General features: G+C 48.9%; 1 protein-coding gene across 1 annotated transcript in view; it reads right to left on the minus strand.

Moving 5' to 3' along the window:
* SUSD3 (sushi domain containing 3) overlaps positions 1–16,435 on the minus strand; it is a 32,925-nt gene extending 16,490 nt beyond the window's left edge. Inside the window, exon 1 of the mRNA XM_082768573.1 lies at positions 16,219–16,435. Coding sequence (XP_082624699.1) covers positions 16,219–16,306 — 88 coding nt within the window. The 5' untranslated portion in view covers positions 16,307–16,435. The remainder of the gene's footprint in view (positions 1–16,218) is intronic.
* Between the last annotated feature and the right edge of the window lie 6,385 nt (positions 16,436–22,820).

The raw sequence follows: 22,820 nt of genomic DNA on the forward strand, positions 1-22,820 counted from the left end.
CTTGGTAGCACCTTTTCACAACCCTCCAGCACCTCCCTATCTCTGGAGCACCTCTGTTGACCTCAGCTGAAATGAGCCACCACGTTCAAGGGACATTGTACAGGGAGGTCACAGAGAGTCAGTTGTGCACCTACAGCATGGTTACATACATCTCCAATTTCAAGTTACAAGTTCTGCTTTATCCTTCATTTGTAGTACATTTTTATTCCTTAGGCTTTTCTCTATTTTTTTTTTTTTTTGCAGTTCATGCAGCTGTTCTTTGAGCCATGAGCTGTTCTCTTCTCGGCAACCTATTGTCAGCCACTAGCTTTATACATTGAGCTTTATTGCCACAATATTCATTAATTCACATTAATTTTTAACATAAATTTTAATGATCACTCATTAAGACAACAGATAATATCCTGCTATACTTCAAAGACAATAACACTCATGTTTTCTCTGTTCCTGTGCACTGACAGAAGCTGGGAAAGGCTTTATATACCCCTTTTTAACAGTTACTAAATAGCAGCACTGCTTCTGCATCAGAATCCAAGCTCCTTATCTTTCAGCAGGCTTCCAGATGACTTCAGCAGGGCCACAGGCAGAGGCAATGGGATGGCACTTGCGAGGCCAGGGTTGCAAGCACCATGGTGGCACACACACACAGAAGAGAAGGGAAAATATGCTTTCTGCACGTACAAGTAAAAAGAAATTTAGAGCTTTAATAGCCTCCTTAAGAGCACTTGGACAGAACTACATGTTGATATCAAATCTATTTCCATTTTCATAGCAAAAACCCCTCCAGTCATTAATTAACATTAAGCTGATCCAATCAAGCTGCAGGAGACAGCCTTACTGCCCATCTTCAGTCTATGCTCAAAAAACCCAACTCCCTGGAAAAAAAGGAACCAAGGGAATCTCAGTGAAAGACCAAACAAAAGCCACAGTGACAATTACTTGTCCAATCTACTAAGTAAATATGCACTGAGCATTAGATTTTAAAAACATGCCTTCCGTAATTCCATGCAGATTATTTCTGTTTGTTTTGCCACCTCTTTCCATCCCTTGCCACAGCAGCAATTTGCCTCAACAAGAGCAAATATTTTCTGTCATTTCCCTTGATCTCCTGTCCTCCCCTCCCACATCTGATTCTTGGGACACGTGAGGTGTGTCACCTGCACAATCCTGCTCCTCACTTCAGCACATTACAAGTTCAGGCTTTCCTTTCCACCTGGATCACTCAGACACTTGCCGCTAAAAGCCATCGGCATAAGCTGCAAAGTACCTACCTCTTTGCATTTTACAGTTTCAATGCTATTTTTAGGTACCCGATCACATACTTAGAGTTCATGTCAGTGACACTTCTAGCTGCAAGAGATGCAGAGGGTATTTCAGAGCCAAATCTGAATCAAACTGCATTTGCTTAGCCTCCTAAGCAGCCCTCATTAGACTCTTTCAGTAGATTTGCCAGTTTACCTAGAATCATTATTCAGCCTCTTCTCTGGAAGGGACAGATAACCTAGCACTCAACTGTTTCCTTCAGGACATATTTCATTTAATCCAGTGTTAACCACTCTGAGTGATAGGTACAGCTGTATCTGGTGCAGGTGCTCTTTGCCCTCTCCTGCATTGTCCTTGCCCATAATGGTACACATAGAGTGATTAAAACCTCCAGATGTCAGTGACCTTGTCTGCATTATTCATGAGCCATGGATTTTAAAATATTTTCTTCACTTGAGCACTACAAAGATTTCCAGCTTTTCTTTAGCCAATGTCCCATTAAGCCGTGGCTATTTCCTTGCTTTGGCTGGGATGTAAGAGCATTATATCATCCTCAGGTGACATTCCTGGATGGATGTAATTGAGGCAGTAACTTCAAGACTCCTCTGATAACGTCTAATAAGAGACACAATTTTGAAAGCTTCTATAGCTGGATTTACACAGGTCCTTAGCCAAAAGTTCATCAACTGTATTTCAAGTATCTGCATTTGGCTGTAGAATAAATACCATTTCTTCTTCTTCTTCGAGCTTTTCAACATAATTCCTTCCCACCAAAGTCTAAACATTAAAGGCTTCACTACTTTCTCCTTTTTATAAGAGCTTTTATTGAAATGCATACATGGATTTTTGCTACTATGAGTTTGTGAATCTTATCCAAGTTCAGATTTAACATCTCTGGATCAGATTTGCCCTAATTTTCATCAGCAAGTCTTCTAATAATTAATTTGTAAGACCTGCTTGTAAGCTCCAGCATCCCTTGCTGTTAAGGATCTACATGTATAAAGCTCTTGAGGTTCCTCATTGCATTCACTTTTCTGCTAGGTTAATTTTACGGTTTCATTTGCAGAAAGCAATTGTTTCAGTGAGCTTCCATCCTCATACTTGTATAAGCAGATGTGCTGTATAGGTTTATCCTTTGAATACTCTTCAGGCATATGTATTTGACTAAACCTACCACAATCAGGACTTTTTGTTTTCAGCTGAGGCCCTCGTTTGAGGCTGCTGAAGTAAAACACAAGTACATGTACTGCATAAATACTTGTGCTGGCCAGATTTATAGTTGGATTTATAATTATTTTCTAAACGTCTAGAAAAATATCACGTTCAGGTCTTGGGTTGCAGTAACTCTTAGTGTATAGTAATGTAATACTGAGAAAACAAATATTGCTCATGCAGCTTTTGCAATAGCTGCATCTCAAATCCAACAGATTCACACTTGGCAGCCAGCACCTAAAGCTGGGAGGAATGCATGAGGCATTGTCTATCAGCCATTTGTGAGTAGTTTACAATAAACATCAAAATTAATGATGTGTTTAGTTTTGATTAGCTTCGTGGCATCACTCCTAGATTTGATACATGTCTCCAGAACCCAGCTCCCACTACTCCTAAGGTGTTCACCTTCAGGCTGTGCTCTGCTTGCATTCTCAGATCCTGGCTACTACTCCTAAGCACAAGAAGAAAACTCATTTGCTGATACAACCCTATGAAGCAAAGGCTGAAAATCATTTTTCAATTTTGAACTCCAGCAGAAGCTGTGAAGACTCCTGCTTCTTCATTTGACTCGCTGAAAAGCATTCATGAAACACCTCATCCACAGCACGCACCACGCCAACGCACAGCTTCAGCTGGGCTGAGCCGAGACCACCAGCAGCCATCCATCGGCCAGCGTGGCTGAGGGTACCAGGAGCCAAATGCCTCAGAGGTACTTGTGCATCTTGTACAGCAAGAGCTGATTTCTTAGCTTAACTTCACACTAAGAGGATACCCAACATTTGAAAAGAATCTCAGTCTGCTGCTGCTGTCTGACAGCACAGAAGGGCATTGGCTGTAGCAAATAAACACATTATTTTCTATAACAAATAACTGCCCCCAAAGTCAAAACATCAAAGAGGAGCCTACTCTATAAATTCTTAATTCACACAAGTCACTGAGTCCAGAAAAAGCCAAATACATAATTTCCAAGCACTGAAAAACAGAGAGCAATGTAAGAATTAAGACACAATAATCCAAAATATCTCTTCTCATGCATAGCCAGGATTATCTGTATTGCAAAATCGATTTGTCAGGAAGAGTTACCATATGGTTTCATTGCCAGCAAGCTGCAGATTTATGTTTTGCTGATAAGGAAACAGAAATGAAAGAGTAAGTAAAGCACGCTTGCCCATTGTAGATTTCCTGTGTTCCTTCTCCCTCCCTACAGCAAAACACAGAAAATGAAAATCAAATACATTGCATAAATACATGCCAAAATGATCTAAAACATAGCAGTAATTACCTGAAAGCATTTTGTCAAGATAGCCAGCCGCTGTTTGTGCAGAAATAGAGCCATCCACGACTTTGCCTCATTATTCCCATACACACGTAACTCAAGCTTTTGTGTTGCTTATTGTTGACTATTTAATGCAACTAAAACATGCTGTAATAGCCAGATGCCAGAAAGAGACAGAACATTAGGTTCTACAAACCCTGAAGAAAACAAACAGGCTGATGATATTATTTCTGCAAGTCTATTTCCTTACAAAAGCATGCTTTAGAAATTACTGTCCCCGAAGTCACAGGCATGATGTTCAACATCCGCAGCGAGCTCACAGAAGAGCTCTTGGAAGAGCTCGCTATGTCAAAAGGAAAGAAAAAAAAAAAAAAAAAAAAAAGCAGTTAGAACCAGGATGCGAAATAAAGCAGCCTTTCCCCCTCAGCCAGCAGCATGCTGCCCGCCTGTGCTGCCCAGGAGCCCTGCCAGGGCTGCGCTCCCAGCTGCATGAGGTGCTGCAGCAACGTGCTGCCACGAGGAGCTTATCCTGCCCCTAGCAGATTCAGACACTGGCACAGCTTTTTGAGAACTTGCTGTTAAAGGTAACCCCAACCCGGCAGTGACAGTGGGGACCCTAGGCTTTGGAAGCTGCACAATTTGCAGCAGCCCCTTCATCATGCTGCAGGCACCGGACAGCGCGTCCCCAGGGCTCCCTGCCCGTCCCACAGAGCGACCTGCTTCAGCGACTGCTAACAGAATCTCACGTCAGCAAGCTCTGAGATGGAGCGACCTGCCCTTTCCCATCTATTTCTCTGTTTTGTGAGAGTCGTGTTTAAAAGGGAGCTGCTGGAAGCTGTTACACACCTGGAGGATGCCCCTTGGGTGGGCAGGGCCAGGCTCAGTTCCGTGCTCATGGCTTGGTAGTGCCTGGGCCCAGCTGCAGCCACAGGGGTGGGTGGCCCTGGGGTGGGCATCCCCAGGGCACATTCTCAGCGCGGGCCTGCCAAGGGACCAGCACAACCGCAACAGCAAGGTGCCTGCAGGAGGCATCTGTCTCTCAGGACACAGGCCAAAAAGAAACACAACTGTTAGCAATACATGGGCCCTGCATCTGCCCGACTTCATCATTTCCAAATTAAAATACTTAATATAAATTATTTTGGTTTTCTACTGGAAAATTAATTTTAAATTTGTGAAAGGGGGAAACCAATTGCTGTTCATTCTCACAGGCCACCATCACCCACACATGGAAATGCTTTTTTGAAAAAGTTTGTTGTCCCGTTGATGAAGAGTTTCCACACAGAGGAAGCAGGAAAGGATTTGAAGAAAGCTTCTCATGGCTGCATTCACACCTTGGTACTCAGAGAGGTGCCTGCCCACACTTGTGTTGTGGTGGTTAAATGAGGCTCTGCAGCATGACAGGACAGGGGCACCCACCAGCGGGGCCTGGTGGGAGGAACAAGGGACACCAGAAGTGCTGAGCCATTTCTGGGTTCTGAAGCCATTTCGGTTTGGATCCCATCCTGCTGCACCTCACCTCTGACTGCACGCAGCGGGCAGTAAATCACTAAATCACCTTTCCAACAGTGCTGAGGTTGAGCAGGCGCTGGTGCTGTCCCATGCAGCTGAGAGCAGCAGGATGCCTCCACTCCCTTAATGAAGGGCTGCCAATTAGTTAATACAGCTAATATACCTACGACTATATTAGCTGCAATCCAGGTCTGACAACACACAGGAACATATTGACCGCTACGCAGCTCCTGACAACTCAGGGTGCCCTTTGGCAGAGAGGAGATGGTGAAGCCTACCTCAGGGTCTTGTCATGCCTAAGGGAGCAAAAATCACCAGACAGCAGCAAACGTTTGGCTTCTGCCTCTGAGCAAGACCCTTGCAATGCACTCTGGCAGTCTCACATCTGCATCCTGCAGAACCCTGCACAGGCAGGTCCACATCTAAGCCAGACAAATTTGGTTCATCCCCATTTACAATATCCAGCCTTTTTCTTTCCTCCTTCACTCCCTCCCAGCATTTTTCATCTGGCTTTTTTGCCACTCGATGTAGCAAACAAGCCACGGTGAGATTTAGGAGTCAGCACTAACCATGTCGCAGTTCTGCTCTGAAATACTCCCCATCTACAGGGGCTGCCAGCAATTTTAATCCATGCAAAATCCAAGTCACATATCACTGAGATGCTAGATTAGGGTTTGCTGACAACATGCACAATCTGCTCATATTTCCAACAGAAATAACATGTAGGATTGGTGTAAAGTGGTTCTTGTTTGTGTATGGCATGGTGCTCTTTTAAGAGAGGATTTGTTCCAGTCACTGGACTGCCATCTCCATCATTGATTTTTTTTTGCCAATTTATGTCAAAGTCAGGTTATTCTCATCTGTAGATTTTACCCTGGGATCTAGCAACAAAGAGGATACTGAGTATGTTTCTTATGGGAACGATTAATTGAGAAATAAGAACTCAATGAAAAATGAGGTATTTGACGAAGTCCCCAGTAAAACAAGAACAGATGGGTTTTCTGCATTTTATTAGTCTGTTTACCAACAGCACTGGAAAAGTAGGTTATAACACTTCTGAAAAGTTAATATTGCAACTTTCAAGAATGGGAAGGATCCATTAAACCTAAAATAAATTCAAAGCATTCATCCATTTACCTCTTCACCATTACTTCTATATTTAAAAAAATAGATAAAATAATAATTAAAAAACAAACAAACAAACAAAAACAACAAAAAAAACCCACAAGCATCCCCTATAGAGCACACCAGAGTTATGTCTCAATGGAAGCAGTTCCCAAATAAAGATGACCCATGGAAGCACTGCCAGCAGCTGCTTTTGTGGCCAATTGTTTAGCGAAGGAGCTAATATTGCTGATGGGCTCCCCCTTTGTCATTCCAAAGCAGATAATAAATAAATGATGCATTTGCACAATGCACAGTTTGTGGCCTTGTTTCTAAAATAAAGGTCCAATGGAGAATAAAATTAAGAGGAATAATTTGAAACAAGCTATTCGGTCGCGCTCCAGCCTAGACCCTGACCGCACCCAGGCAGACCCAGTGGGGCAGCCCAAAGCCCCCACGTCTGGGCACAAGGGGTCTGCTCCTCACTGTGCTCATCTCCCAGGTCCAACAACCCCGCTTCTTGTGGAATAAGTGCTGGTATTTACAAGGACCAAAGTCCCCACGCCCCGCTCTGCTGCCTTGGCCCCGCTGTCCCCAGCCAGGCTCAGAGCCTCGTCCTTGCTGGCAAGGTGTTTCTGAGGGAGCAGTGGGCTGGAGAAGCCTGTAGGTTTATATTTTCAACTTGCATCATTACTTTTGCCCAGTGCTCATGAATAACCCCTCATTCATTAAACCTGTGCAGCCAACTGCAACACTTCTGCAGGCAGTGCGTGGGCTCCATTAGCCAGGCACTGCATCTTCCACTGGAAACTGCCATGACCAGAAAAGTTAAATTTTTTCCTTGGCAATAGTAAAGGTAATCTATTATCTCAGAACAATGCTCAAAGCCTTTTTCAGCATCACAGTAACTGCAAGAAAACCACCACCACAAACTAAATAAAAATAAATAAGCATGCTAACGAAGGCCAAAACAATCTAGATTTTAGCATCCAACTTGGTATTTAGCATCTTGCTGACACAGATCAGGTATCAATAGAAAAACAGACAAGGTTTAGGAGCTGCCAATCCTTGGTGAGCCCTTTGCCATGCCCATACAGGTGCCCAACGTGACAGAGAACCACCAACCACTTAGAGGAGTCAAACTTCCTAAATCCTCTCCTTACCACAACAGCCTCCCTTCCTACTGAGATAACCAAGATCCCAGGAGCACTGAGTCCTTTTAGTATTTATAAGCAGCTATATGCTCTTTATCTGCAAGTAAGTTACAGGCAGAAAAAGGATGGGTGAATGCAATAAATGGTGTGCTTGAACCTTGGGCAGCACAGCAGAGCTGGCCCAAACCATTCCCATGGCAGGTTTTATGAGCAGAGATTGATGCTGCTACAGTGGCAGAGCTGAACACTTCTCACACAGGTATTGATTTTTACAGTGTTTCTGATGGGCATTTCTGGGCTCTGGAGAAGGCTCTGGGTACTTGTTTGTGGAAAACCAAATAGGGCAACCTGGCCCTCATGCCTGAGAGCAGAAGCTCTGGTGGAATTGTCCTTGCTTTTGTTCCCTTTAAAATGCAGAAAGAAGAAAAATGTTGAAACTGTGTTGTCCAGCCAGTTCTAATACAAACACGTTATTAGCTCTGGACCCAGCACAGGGGCCAGAAAAACTCCATTCTGTCAGAACATGCCTCAGCTTTGTGGCTTTTCACCTACAAAATGTTTTAGCACCTCTGAGAAACCTGTAAAGCCATTTGCCTTTTTCTCTTTAGAGGAGATGAGTTTTATTTTTTTTTTTAAACACTTAAGTTCATCAATTTTATATTTAACCTGAAAGCAAGCTGGTAACAAATTCAACACTTTCTGGCTTCCCTACATAATTATCAATGTTTTCTTGCCAAAATTAAATTAACTACATCTTCAGTAAACTGAGCAAGACTCAGATTTTACTGTTTTTTGCAGGTAAAGAAAGTAACACAGAGAAACCGGCAGCAGTTCTGTCCATTAGGCTCCAGAGCTACAGTTTCAACACACAAGGCACTGGTGGGTGCTTCTGGTGGCCCTCAGTGGGCTGTGCAGACAAGGAGAGCTGGCAGAGCTCAGCTAGCAACCTCGACATCTCAAACGGGCACAGTGTGCGCAATAGAAATTCTTATCTGAACACGCATGATGAAAAAACTGAGCACGAATAAGATGCCCTGGCAATATCAGGAATCTCCTGCTTTTAATACGGCTTTTGGTACATTTAATTTGCAATAGAAAGGGGAGAAACTCAGCGCTTCATTGAAACGCTGCCAACTGGAGAAGCCAAAAGAAAACCTCAGACCTACTTTCATGGGGAGAGGACGGATCCATTCAGTGCCACAGATGGATGAAGGATGCCCTGCCTTACGTTTGACCAGGGCAGAACCCGCTGCTCTTGCCCCTGTTGCACCCTGCAGGAGCCAGCAGCTGTGTCCTGCAGGAAGGATGTGCATGTCCCTGTGCATCCCCGCTAACCCGGGCACTACAAGAGCCCCACGCAGCACCCACAGCAGGCTATCTGCCTCTAACAGCTGCCCTGGTTTGTGCAGAGGGTGGTGAACATCGCCGATAAAAGCAGATGTCCCCTGATGAGGTGGCCTCTCACGTTCACACCACGTCTGCCTGCCGGTGACAACCTCTGTGTGCCGCCAAAATCCCTGCAGCCAGGGCGAGGAGCTGAGCATGGCACCGGTGCTGCCTTGGCCCAACAGTGCTGAAGCAGGGGCTGAGCTGGCCAGACCCGCCTTGGTCTCTGCAAAATCCACCCCAGAATGAAAGCCTAGGTGGACACTTTGGAGCGCTTGCTGCAAACATGTTCAGTTTTGGCCCAAATCGACAAGATATGAGTTGCTTGCTCAGAGCACTTATTCCAAAGGAATATGGAAAATTTTCAAGCTCGTTCTTTTGAAGCCACTTTGTTGTTTTAAAACAAACCATTTAATACAGGTTTGTCTGTTCTCTTGCAGCTAGACACTCCAGTATAGCAGCAATGTGGGTCAACCTGGAAAAACATTTTCCCTTCTTCTGTCCCAACTTGCAGCACAGTCCCTGACTTCCTCACTGGTGACAGTTCTGGCACCACTTGCCCAGCCCCCTGGCAGCGGCTGTCACCCCTTTGCTCTGAGATGGCCCCAGTGCAAGTGTCAGCATACAGGGCCAGACGTAGTCCTCACTGCCCAGCCCCGACCCCACTCAGGATCAGCACAGATGCCACAGCAACAAATGGTACCGCTTTCTGCCCATCTCTTGGGCCCACAGAGCCAGGGCATTTCCAGCCACCCTGCTAAACAAAACCAACCTGAACGCCAGTGAGCTCACCTGCATTTGTTCCCCTTTGCTGTTCCTTACCCAGTTTGCTGCTTGAAGATGCTAAAAGCGCACCACAGAGCAGTGACCTGCCATTCACAGCTGTCAGCAAGAATTTCTGTGAATAATTGATTTTTTTAGACACTGGTCTGCAAGACTTAGCAATAGCATGCAATTTATTATGGCGATAGAAACCATTCATGGACTGAGACAGTAACAGATTTTAAAGCCCCCTTAGCAGTTTTTATCGCTTGTCATTTTCCTTCCCTCCTTTTTGCTGCCGGGGTGGGCTTTCTGGTGCCAGGCTTTGCACACAGCAGCAACGGGACAGCAGAACAGCTCGGCCACAGCTGGGGGTGTGGAAGCCCTGCCCCAGCCCGCAGCAGCCCTGCCAGCCCCGCAATGATTAACAGTGCGAGTCGATGGGCACATCTGCCTGGGGCCTCCCCAGCCATCGGAATTAGCGGGAGATGACTTGAAGATGGATGGGGACACCAGCGAAAGGACAGGGAAGCTGTCCACCATGTTTACTCTTCTCCACTAAACCAGTAAATGATTTCAGGCCAGTTACATGCAGGGTGGCCAGCAGCTTAGGCACAGGGACCAAAGGGCAGCAGCCCCACTCACACAGGATGCTCCGGCCTGCCTCGGGCTCTGCCAGTGAGCTAGATGACAGACGGCTTTTGGAAGGCTTATGTGTTCAGGCAGGGGTAGCCTAGGGTTAAACAGAGGGAGAAACTTGGTTCCAGCCTGTATTCCAGTAACAGGCTGAATGCTACAGCTCCTCCTTGCCTGTACAAAACAGCACCAGCTTTGTGGGGCCGCTCATTGTGGAGAAAGGCGAAAGCAGCCCTGCCAGGCTGGGTGTGCCTCGCGACCTGACCGGGCAGCAAAGCTCGTAGTGCTGGAGAGCACTGGGCACGTGGGGAGAAGCCCTCCTGTGCCTCATCCTGCTCCCCACATGAAGGCAGACGTTTCTGCTCTCCTGAGCTAGGGAACCAAACAACCAGATGTGCCGTGCCCCCAGCGCCTCCTCCTGCCACCCCAGCCCAGGGGCTCCCTCTAAACGCTGCTTCCAAGGCCCCACTTTCACTCAGGTTTTTACCCACCATCTTCCCCACACCTATCCCAGCTCCTGTCCACACCGTCACTTCCCTAAACAATTCCCAAAGACCCTCTGCTTAGGAGACTCGTACAGGTGCATGGTGCTGTGTTTGGCTTTATTTTATCTTATTTTATTTATTTTATTTTTATTTATTTTATTTTATTTTATTTAGAGATAAGGCCTCAGTAACCACTTACAACTACATTAAAGGGAAAGCAATCAGTTCACCTGTGCTTCCAGGAGCTGTTCCGACTGATGCTGACACCACCGTGCTGCTGGGCCAGTCCCAGCCCTGGTGTTCCAGGCCCCACCAGCAAACACTGCTACATAAAGCAGGCCCCACTCAGCCCGGCCTCCGGGACCCTCCACAGATACAGGAATTGATTTTATTTGGTGCGTGCTTGCTCATTCTGCAACTTGCGCATTTCTCATTGTCATCTCACGGCAAAACACAAAGCGAGCAGGGCAGGCTTCCACTGCAAATGCAAAATCATCTCCCTGTCACTCTTCGGATCCGCAGAGCCAGTCTAAACTGCTCCACAGAGTAACACAGCTGCTTATCTACGACTGCATTTGAAAGACAGCGTTGTCAATAAAATGCCTAAGTGAAAACAAGGAACTGTCCTACGTGCTGCCTTGTCCCTGTCAAATTATTGAAGGCAAAGTGCTGCGGTGCCAGGTGCGTTAAAAGGGAGCGGCAATCCTGACAAATGAGGTAAGTATCTCGTGCTAATTTCCACACAGTTAAAATTCCCTTTGTCGCAGAGTTTCAGATATGCTGGGAGACTCAGCTTCCCACGGGAGCCCAGGGATCTCCTTGCCCTGCCACACAGGGAGCAGCTAAGCCAGCAGCTTGGTCCCTCAGCTCCCCAGGCACAGCAAACCCAGAGATTGCAGGGTTGTTTGGGTGGGTTTGGAGCTGAAATGTCAGTGTTCTGGTTCCAAGACATTCAGCTCACTTCGTTCCCTAGCTGAAATTCATACATCTAGACATAATTCATCTCTATAACCTAGGTAATTTAAGAGGCGCTTGGACAAAGTATTGGAGAGTACAACAGGGAAACATCTTGCACTGTGGAGGACTGTGCTACACCACCTCATAACTCGTCTCCTTCTCTATTTCGCATCGTTCTAGAGTTTTTATGACAAGCACAAAAATCAATCTCTCAAAGCAATAACAATGCTTGGTCCAAACACAGAGCCACTGAGATTAGCATTTTGCAGTACAGGAGATAAAGCCAATTAGCTGAAATTCTGCCACCACCGCTTCTTTTATTTTATTTAATAGAAGGTTTCACTTTGATCTCATGGGAGAAAAAGGAAGGAGAAATAACCCTTTAAGAAATTACAAGCCCATCTGCTCCAGGTTGTCTCACATCCTGCCCTGCAGAATGAAAATTCAGGATGAAGATTTTCTTCCCCAGTTTAGAAACCGAGCTGCACCTTGGGATCACAGGAGTGAGCCGAGAACCTCCTCGCAGCCCACCTGCGGAGCCGCAGTGCTCTCTGCTCTGAACAACTGTGCTTTTGCTTTCCTGGAAGAGCAGCCATAAGTTCTCGTGACATGTTTTCAGTTTCTGCACTGGCAAGGACACAACCTCACTGCAAAACAAAAACAGCATGTGCCAAAAGGACAGACACCATGGGTCACACCAAAGCTAAACTGGCCTGGTACTTCTGTCCCAGCACGGCCACCCAGAGAAGAGTACAACCGAGCAAGTACCGAGCGATACCTCCTCAAGCATATCACAGCTCAGGTCTGTCCTAAGCCAGAGGTGGTGTCTTTCCCCTAAATGGTGCCTGCTAGGTAACTTCTTGCAGGAATTTGTCTGGACTTAGCACGTACGGTTTCCTGTGGCACAACCCACAGGTTATTTGCAGCTTACCTCAGGCAGCCTCTCTTCCCTCCTGGTTTGGGAAAGCAGAGGGATATGGCCGAACCACAACTACCAACAGCCCAGCAGCAAGAGAGCTACCAAGTTCTAACCTGGCATCATAGTTTCTGACACATTTTGTTTTTCTTTCCTACATTACCTTTGTCTGTGGCTGCACTGATGCATTTGCAGAAGCAGGTTGGTGTTTCTAGCAGCAGGTGCTGCCCCAATCTGGGGCAGAGCAGCCTTAAAAGAGCTACATGATTGCACTGGGGGCTGGGGGAAGAACCACAGCACTAACCAAGGTGCCGTTCTAGACAAACAGAGGGCTAGAGCCCCAGCTTCAGTGATGTGGAGACTGAAAATAATTACACGCCTTTACTACTCCTTCCTCCCTTTCCTATTCCACCCGATGAGCCCCCTGCTATAATCTGAGCAGCTTCAGGGGCAGCAGCACCTCAGTGACAGCCCAGCGGCTGTGCTGCCCGCAGCTCTGCAGCCACAGGGCCATCCCTGCCTCTGCTTGACAGTGCCCATAGGGCAGGAAACCGCTCAGTCACCACTTCAATGAGCATTTCAGAATTTCACAGGCATCTCCAGATAATATAACGGGCCTGGCAAGAGATGGTTGATGAGCATCTGTCCACAGGAAACTCCTGCAGCAAGGCAATAATGCCGTAATGCTGCTGTGACAGCACAACAACCACGAGACGATAAGGAGAACATAAAAACATCAGTATCATTTAAAAACACAATAGAAGAAGGCTTCTTCGCAGCCTCGAGAGGCACCGGGACAGTTTGCTGCACTCTTCCCCTGCCCACGCTCCTGCTCTGCGCGTTTGCCCGTCTGCTAGCAGAGCACGAGAGAAGCACAGCGAGCGTCCCAGCGCCCACCTGCAGCCACAGCTGTTGCTTGGCTGTGACCGGGAGGTGGAAATGAGGCTGAGCTCACTGCTTGCTTTGCAATGCCCTGCTGAACCTTCCCCAGCAAAGGGTGGCAGCGGTCCCCCTGGGTTCAGTCCAGTAGGGACAGTGGGAGAGAGATGCCAGCCCTCAGCAGGCAGGCAGGAGCAGGAAGAGCAGAGCATGCCTGAATGTCACAACTGCGTTGCAGGAAGCTGTCAGACCCTAAGTGTTAAATGCATCAGGCTGTGCAATGAATTTAACTTCCCTCTCATTCATATATTGATTCAAATGGAAATCTTGCAATGCTTTCATTCATCCCCTGCACAAGGAGCACGCAAAGGAGTTTATCCACGAGACTTACTAGCGCCCTGCAGGCCAGGGCCAGAAATTTTACTCAATCAAAGCAGCAAAGAAAAATGATCACCAATAACTACACAATAAATGAAAGGTGCTATATAACAGTTGTCATCAGCTCTCTCTGGAGGTCACTTCTGCAAATGCTGCTGCATAAACAACACATCACATTTTAAATTAAGCATCCTGAGCAAGAGTTTAATTAAAAATTATACACCAAGTAGCCATAATTTTAGCTATCCAAACCACTCAGATTTAACAGCAGCACATCTGGCTAGCTCAGTACACTTGTGGCAACAAACTGATATCCAGCCAAGGTGAAACCTGTGTGGATGGGGAAGGGCAGAACAGACTCCACAGCAGTGGGCAAAGAGGCTGTGAGGGAGCTTGCGGGGAGCATGGCAGTGGTGGGTCTGGCAAAAGTGCCTGCTGCAAGCATCTCTGCTGGCCCCACAATCGATGTGGACTTACATGCAGATGTATCTGTGCCGTGGTCCTGTCCAGCCCCTTTTGACTCCAATCTGGCACCCACTAATAATAACTCCTGGTCCACATCACTGTTGCAGGTGGTTTGGGAAGGACAGTGAGAGCTGTTCTGGTTGGGAACACAGCAGAAGGAGGACTGCCCCTAGCTAGCCCTGGCCTGAAAATAGGTTTCTCCCTTTCAGCCTCTCCACACAAAGCCTAAATAATCAGGTTCTTCAGTACAGGAAGAAACGTCTCCTTAGAGGTACTACAACAAGCGTAACACCACATTCTCTTGTTCTGACTTCAAAAATACAGATGGTGAAAAATGCCTGTACTTGCTAGCTGTGAAGCACAGCGATCCGGCTTGACCCAGGAGTCAGGTTTGTGGGCATCCAAGGCATTAACCGAGGCTGAGATGCCAGTCTGCATGCCGGGATTTTTTGGTCGATCCCACACTTCTGGGAGTTTTGCCACAGGTAAAGGGGGCAAGATTATCCCACTCAGGAAGAGGAAAGGCTGAGCACATGGGACGTGCCCCTTCTGACCCATCTTGCCCGGTGGCACAGCCCAGTCCGAGGGGACAGTTTGACACAACAACTAAATGGAGCCCAACACATGTGATTTTACACAAGCAAAAAAGCCAATAATTAGCAAAAATTAGAGAAACGGTGTCCACGCCTGAGTTTGAGTTGTTAATTCTGAGGGACGCTCCCCAGAAGCTGTTCCCTGTTTTTAAAAACGAACCGCGCTATTAAATTCAAATGAAACGCGCAGTTAGGCACACTCGGCGGGTGCAATTTAAAGCATCGCTACACCATCAGCCCGAACGCGTTTGCTCGTTTCCATCAGCATCATAAAAACCGGGTCGCCGATAAAGCCCGCCGGGACCGCGGGGGTGAACTCGATCCCAGCGAGGTGGGCGTGCGGGGACGGGCTGCAGGAGGATGAGGTCCCGGGGCTCGAGAAGTGCTGAGCGCTGCTGGTGCTGAAGGCAGGGAACTGCCTACACCGCAAGCTGCAGCAGGCAGGGAGAGCCTGGGCGAGCAGCGCGGCGCAGAGCTCCGGCAGGCTCCTCTCGCTTTACCTTGCCAGCTTCAGGGCTCGCCGGGGCAGCGAGCAGGCAGCTGCTGGAGCCCGATCCAGCACCGCCGCGGGCAGCAGGACCCCCCTGTGCCCCCCAGCCCCTGAAAGCTGCAGAGGCGACAGCCCAGGTGCAGCGGGCGCGTCCCACCTGCGCTAGGGCCAGAGCCCAATCGGCAGCAAGTTCACCGCTCCCAGCCCAGCCAAGGAGCTCTGGAAACGCGCTCCCCTGCCCAAGTTGAGCAACGAAACTGGGGCGGAGGGGGGAGAAGAGGAAGCAAGAGAGCTTTGATGCGTTTCCCATCGCAGCCCTCGGTGCATCGCCCCGTTCCAGCGGAGCGCCCGGGGCTCCATTTTCTCCCCGGGCCGTTGCCCGCCGCTGGCTGTGCCGGGGGCCGGCAGCTGCCGGCAGCGCGCCCCGTGCCGAGCCGCCCCCCCCGGGCCGTGCCCCGCCAGCTCCCCCGGCTGCTGCCCAGCTCCGAGCTGCCGGCCCCACCGATCTCCCTGCTCCTGCCCAGCTCCGAGCCCCCTGCGAGCACGGCGGGGGCCTCGCCGCCCCCCGGGGTGCCCCCAGGGCTCGGGGGGTGCCGCGGGCAGGGGGCGGCCGAGGGGAGCCCACACCTGGGGCAGCCGCAGCCCCTCGACGGGGGTCCCGCAGCCTTGGGGGCGGGACAGGAGACCCCAAGCCCCCCCAGGGGTCCCGCCCCGTGCCCTAAAGGAGGGCCCGGCCGCATCCCTCCCTACCTGTGTAGCCGCGGGGGGGGCCGCCGCCGTCCCGGCCGGGCGCAGCGCTCCGCGGCACCTCCGGGCCCGGCGCCGTGGCTGCCGGCATGGCTGGGCTGAGCTGTGCCGAGCCGTGCTGAGCCGAGCCGAGCCGTGCCGGCAGGTGCAGCCGTGCCCGCCTCCGCCGCCGGGGCCGGGCCGGGGGGAGGCGGTGTCCCGGGGGAGCCGCCGGCAGCCCGCCCCGCCCCGGGGAGGAGGAGGAGGAGGAAGGCGGGGTGAGGCCCGGGGTGACACACAGCCACCCCCAGGTCACCGCCAGCTGACCCCAAACTCGGCCCCCGCGGGGCTGGGCCAGCGCTCCCGGCCGTGGCCCTAAGGCTCGGGGCAGGGAGCGGGGCTCAGCCCCCGCCCAGCACCCCTGGGTGCTGACCCTGCTCGGGGCCCTAAGGCAGCGCCGGGGGCTGAGCGGGGCCCTGCTGCGGGAGCTCTGCAGGAAGGCGCTGAGCATACGGGCTGGGGCTATTGACGCTCGCTCTCGCTCCGCTTATTTTACCCTCTCATTATTATTTTTTTTTCCACATGAATTAAAAAAAAAAAAAAAAAGTCTGCAGGAGCAGATTGGGGAGATGAAATTCCAACACGCACCGAGCCCAGACAGGCTGAGGGAGATCCGAGGCTCTGCTGGCAGTGCAAGCGGCGAGGGACCGAACCCACGGGTGCCACGGCTGCGCTGCGCCCGGGCACGGCGCCCCTTCCTCTGTGCTGTGGATACAGAGGGCTGCTATTTCCAGCTCTACAACCAAAACACAGGTTTTAAAAGTAATAGTCATGCTCTAGGAAAAAAAGTGTGGCTTTTTTTTTTTTTTTTTTTTTTTTTTGGAAAATTCTGCAGCTTACAAATGAGGTCTGCATTTGCACTAATGCCAAATACTCCAAAATCCACGTGAAGGCCCCAGGAGCGATAGCTCCCACAGTCCACTCCATCCTGTCCTTGAAGCCGGAGGAACACCGAAGGCAGGCGAGTGCCTCAGCGATTTTGTCCTCCAGTCACCGCTCCGACAGCTGCTATGGCAAGGTCGCACACCCTGCGTTACCGTGTTACAAGCCAGACCTCCTGTTACACGCACCTCCAGAAGCAAGTGCCAAAGCAGAATGTGAACTCTTCTCCCCTCCTACGGGCAGCCAGTCTTTCTTCATAACCGAAAGCAAAGCTTTGCCCAGCAGGGAGGCAGGTCCTGAAAACGCCTGCTGGGCAAGCCCCCAGCACAGGGCAGCCCTAGGGCCATGGCTGGAGCCACCCGTGAGGTGACAGCTTGTGCTGCCACCAGCACAAGTCTTGGTGCTGATTTCAGTAGAGGTGGTGGCCAATTACACTGACCCAATTTCTGTAATGCTTACTTAAAGTCCAGCTGTAATAAAAGGGAGTTTTGCCCAAGCAAGGTGTTGCTGTCCACCTCTGAACAACGGCAACGTGATTGCACTTTGAGTGCCACCCCTCCCATGCCAATATGCTTTCAATTTAGTGACAAATCTCATCAGTATAATGGGAATGCATACAGGAAATAAGGGGAGAAAGAAGGAAGAGCATGGAAAGCGCAACTTAGAAATCATGAAAGCTTCCATGCTGAAGCCCAGTTTTTCTATGGCAGACCCCTTACTTAGCCTTCAGCACCACTGGAAGCAATGCAGCCCAACTAGACACTTGTTGCCTTTGTGTAGGGGTTGTTTGACTGCTGGATTTCACTAAGCTGCCCTAAGGCACCATTTTCTAATCCCAGTTATTAGGGCTGGCTCAAGGCTGCCAAGGGCACAAGACTGCTGAAGCAACACTCCCCGTGGCCTCGCTGCCCACGTAGCCCCAGGCTGCAGAGCCCTGCTGCAGGGATTTAAAAATCATGTCCTGTGCCCTGTGCCAGTTCCCCAGCCCTCCTACAGCAGCAGGCCGAGCTCTGGCACCTTCCTCCCCTGCAGCCAGCCCCCTGCACCTCCTCCTCCTCCCTTTTTACTGCAGAAGCTGCCTGGCTCCTGCCGAGCATCAGACCCTCATCCCTGAGGCAGCAAAACCGGGCTTTGTCTACCTTGCTCAGAAACTTTGAGTAGGAGGCGTTGCTTGTTCTGTACCTCTCTAAAGGAAGGCCAGTAGCTCTCAGCCACAGGTTTCTGTTCTAACCAGATAACACATGCACAGGTGTTATTGCTGGAAATCCACCTCAGGCTCAGCAATTAGATTCCTGAAAGAAAGTCTAGACCTTTTCAAATGGCAATGAAATCATCTGCTAGGTTGTAAGAAGTGTTAGTGGCCCCAGGGTGCTTCTGAATCAGTGGCGGGCCCCTGCCAAGGGAGGTGGCTCCTCCTCCGGGAGCAGCAGCGGCCCTGAGCACACAGCCTGCCTCAAAGCGTCACCCCCGAGCCTCTGCTGCAGACCGCAACGTGCTCGAGATCTGGCACCTTTGCAAGAGCAGCAGGAGCCAGGCAATTCACCGCTGTTGTACTCAGCCCAAAAAGGGGAAGCAAAGCAGAGGCCCTGCTAGAAAACAGCCTCTGAGGAGGAGCCACGAGGGGCAGATCCTCCCCGGCAGAGAGGAGGTTGCTCTCGGCCACAGGGCTGGAGGCACAGGGCACGCCGTCTTAGACGGGACTTGAGAAGGATCAGAAAGGAAAAGCTGGAGGGAGAGGGTTATTAGGAGCAGGTAGGTGTCCTTTTGAAAATCTGAAGTTGCCTTTGAATGGGAAGAGTAGAAAATCCAGCAGACTAAATGTGAACGGCACAAAAAGCAGGTCAAGGAGTAGAAGAGCAATTTGCAGAAAGCATCAAAATGAGTAGTAAATTTCTCCTCAAGTGCCCTACAAGCAGAAATTCTGCCAGAGAGCCTGTGGGGTCTTTGATCAGGATATGAAAGAAGCACTCAGAGAAGATAGGGTCATAGCAGAAAAGATAAATTAATTCTTTGCTTACTCGTGATGAAAACAAGGAGGGAAACCAGAATCCCTCTTTGAAGGGACGCACAAGGTGGTCTGTAGATGGTAGATGATGCTGTGGACCACATAGGCAAAGAACGATAGCAGAAGGCATTCATCAAGTGGCCAAAAAAACCTCAAGATGAAGCAGGCACATTAATTTTTAAGCCTGATGCATAACATTTCACTTAAAATCTTCCCAATTAGCTAAGGCCTGAAATAGAGCACATAACACCAGCTTTTCAGAAGGATTTCCTTCAGATGAGGCCTCAGAAGCTATTGGCTGGTAAGCCCAAAATCTGCACCAGCGTGATAGTAGGAAATGTTTTAGCAAATAAAATCAGTAAAAACATGAATACATTTAATATACTGGGGAAGAGTCAACGTGACTTTTACAAATGGAATTAAATTGTATCTCAAAAATCCTCTGGGGATGTTTAAAGAAGCCAACAGGACAGGATATAGGGAATATCTAGCTGATATTTTCCATCTGGATTTTCATAGAAGGGCTTTCAGCAAAACCTCTTCTCAAAGGACTGCAGGTAGCTAGGGCATAACAGGAAAGGATGTAGCCCTAACAGGGAAGTGATTAAAGATGGGAGATACAGAGCTGCTTTTCACAGCAGAGAGAGGTGATCAAGGGAACTCCCCAAGCAAGCAAGACAGCACGCGGGGACCTGCAGCATCACTTGTGCCATGGGCCAAGCTGCGTGCCTGGGCCAAACTCTAGGCCAAGCTGTCACAGCTCCTCCACCTGCTCCTGGGCTGCCACCAGCACCGGGCTGACAGCCAGGGGACCGCTCACAGGCTGCACCCAAAGCTCTACCTTCCTTCTGCCCAGGAACCCTGCGCTTCTCCCTGGGAGATGTGGGCAGATGTCGGAGAGGTGCTGGACTCAGGATGGGGCTGTAGCTCAGTACCTTGTATTTTCTTCTTCTGCTGCTAGGTATGGGGCAGTGACACGGGGTGGGGAAAGCACAGCAACATGCAGCTGCATATATCCCACCGAAGCACTGCCTGAAAACGGTGAGTTAATGTGAAGAGGGGAGGGTATTGTTCCCTCTGCAACAGAAAAGAATAAACACAGTGCAGCAGGCCAAGTGGCATCGATATACATGCAGTTTTGCCAGTAGCTTGGAAAAACAAACATTCTGAGAACAGCCATTTGTGTCTTCAATACAAGATAAAATGTTACTGGGTGCACTCGCACGCAAGCCCTCTCCTCGAGCATTGTTCGGTGCTAATCAGCGCAGTGACAGTTAAGCAGACATGGCCTTACACGTTCATGTTTGGTTTGGGATTTGGTGCCTGTGGTAATCTGGCAGATGTCACACTTTCTTTCCCAGCTCAGTTTCTTAAAATTATAATAGAATTATCATTGTTTGCTTTTTATTTTCCCATTTAAATTGTTTGTGCTGAGCCTAGGAATCAGGAAACAAAATAAATGGTAAGAACATGCAAATCCCCCCATCACAAACATGCACACTGCACAGCACCACAGGGCTCAACAGCCCCGAGCCCTGCTATGAATGTGCATGAGCGCACTGCAAACCAGCCTCAGCTGTTACGAGCCTCCACGTTCTCCATTTAAGCCCCCAAACCAGCATTTGAGCCTGTAGAGATGGTTTTAAGAGGCATGGTATTGGAATAAACACACACAAAGTAAAAGGAAATAAACAATGGGGAATTCTTGGAGGAACTGGGAAAGAAGAGACAGAAAGCAAGTGGCTCGCTCAAAAGGAAAAGAACAAAAAAAGTGTCTGTGTGACACTTCCAGGTTTTCAGCAGGACAGAGAAGTAAGAGGATGGTCTACAAAAAGCTGCCTGACAGCAGGTTGCAGGGGATGCGATGGTGCCTTGACGAAGGATAAGAAAACCGCAGGGGCTCACCACAAGCAGGGTCTGTCTGCTGGGAGCTGATGGCAGTTATCTGAGGAAGGGCTGAGCCGAGCCGAGGAGCGTGGTACCTGCAGGGCAGATAGGAGCCCCGCAGACACCATGCCTGGGGGATGCAGCAGGAAGAAGCTGAAGAAGAAGTGGGTGAATTTCAGGTTCTCCCCCTCCCAGCTACTGGAAGTTGGACACTGAAGAAGAGAATTATTTTCACTCCCATCAGGTTTCGAATGGAGCTAAACTCACACCAGGAACCCTTGCCTGAAACATACCAAAAACCATGGGGCATCCAGATATCGGGGCACTCAGGCTGAGAAGGCAAGAGGGAGGCTTGCCCTAACAAATAGGATATACATATTTTTTTATTCTTACATTTAAGATCTAAATATGAAAACAGTTCCAAAAATCAGAAGCTAGCTTAGAAGAAAAGATGCTGTGGGGCATTAAGTAGGGGGATTATATGGAGGAATAAAAATGCAAGCAAGCAGTGGGATTTTCCTCTCCACTTAAGACCTAGAGCTCTTGGAAAGTTGATCTGCTGTGAAAATCAGAGAGCTGTTGATTTTAAACAAAAGCAGCTTTCTGCTGAAAAACATCTCCCAACGCCCTGGCATTACCAAGAAGTAGCAGAATTCTCTGAGCAAGGGGCAGAAAGATTTGTTTCTCAGTGAGGATGACCCCTTCCCTCCTCGTGGGCTACCAAAAACAGGCAGAAGAAATCAGTGACCTTGCTCAGCGACACCTTGTGATCAATATTCAGAACGGGGCTTGGCTTTCTGCATTAACCCCCCCAAAGAGGGTGCTTGTTCCTCAGCTGCTGCCCCTCCTGCCTCGGGGCTGAGAGCACACGAGCATTTGTGGAGGGTTTAAGATGGAGAAGTTGCAAGGTACTGTGTGCGAGGCCAGCCAGATGTTGAGTCCCATGCCACAGACAGTTTTTATATAGGGTCGCAATGTTATCAACAGGAGTGACATGGTCTGTTTTAAAGCACACAAAGCAGAGAAAGCTGACAGGCCCATGAATAAACCCAAGGTTCAAGTGATAATTTTTAAATTATCCCCTAGAAGATGGGGAAAGCTCACCCCTATTACATATAAATGAAAAAATATTCAAGTCAGCAAGAGTTTGGCTTCAGATCACAGCTGAATTTGAGCCTGTGCATCTTCAACACGCACATTTTTCACCAAGAAGGCTTCTAAGCAAAGGCATGAAATGCATTCCTGAGTGTACATATTTTGTTTAAATTGAAACTAAATGCACACCTCTACATCCTGTTTTTTCTCTTCACAACAAAAATAGCTAGGACAGACACAATGTATACCTGAAAGTCCAAATTTATACCAGCAAGAACAAGTGCAGCAGTCATCACCTTTGCAGACTCGTTAGAGGAGTTATTTCTCCCCACAGGACTTGTCAATCTGATTTCACAGACAAGGAAAGTAATTATTAGGATATTTATGCTAATTTTATTTTCCCACCACAAACTAACCCCTGGAGTTACAGTCATCCAAAACACATTGTGTGATCTGGCAGCGCTCCAAATCCTGCTGACTTACCTCCCATAATTAGTACCTTTACTTCATTGTATCCACTCAGTCTTTGTACCTTGATTCTCTGTGAAACCTCGGGTGCTTATTTTTAATGAGTACAGCCATGAAAAAAATATATTCCCGACACAAGTTATGAAGAGATATGTCAGCAACTTCTGAAAGTGCAAGCTATACATTTGCTGGTGGCTGGAGTAAGTCAAGTGGATCCACTCACTCTCCA

The sequence above is a fragment of the Aythya marila genome (assembly GCF_965140915.1).
Source record: "Aythya marila genome assembly, chromosome: 10".
NCBI lineage: Eukaryota > Metazoa > Chordata > Aves > Anseriformes > Anatidae > Aythya > Aythya marila.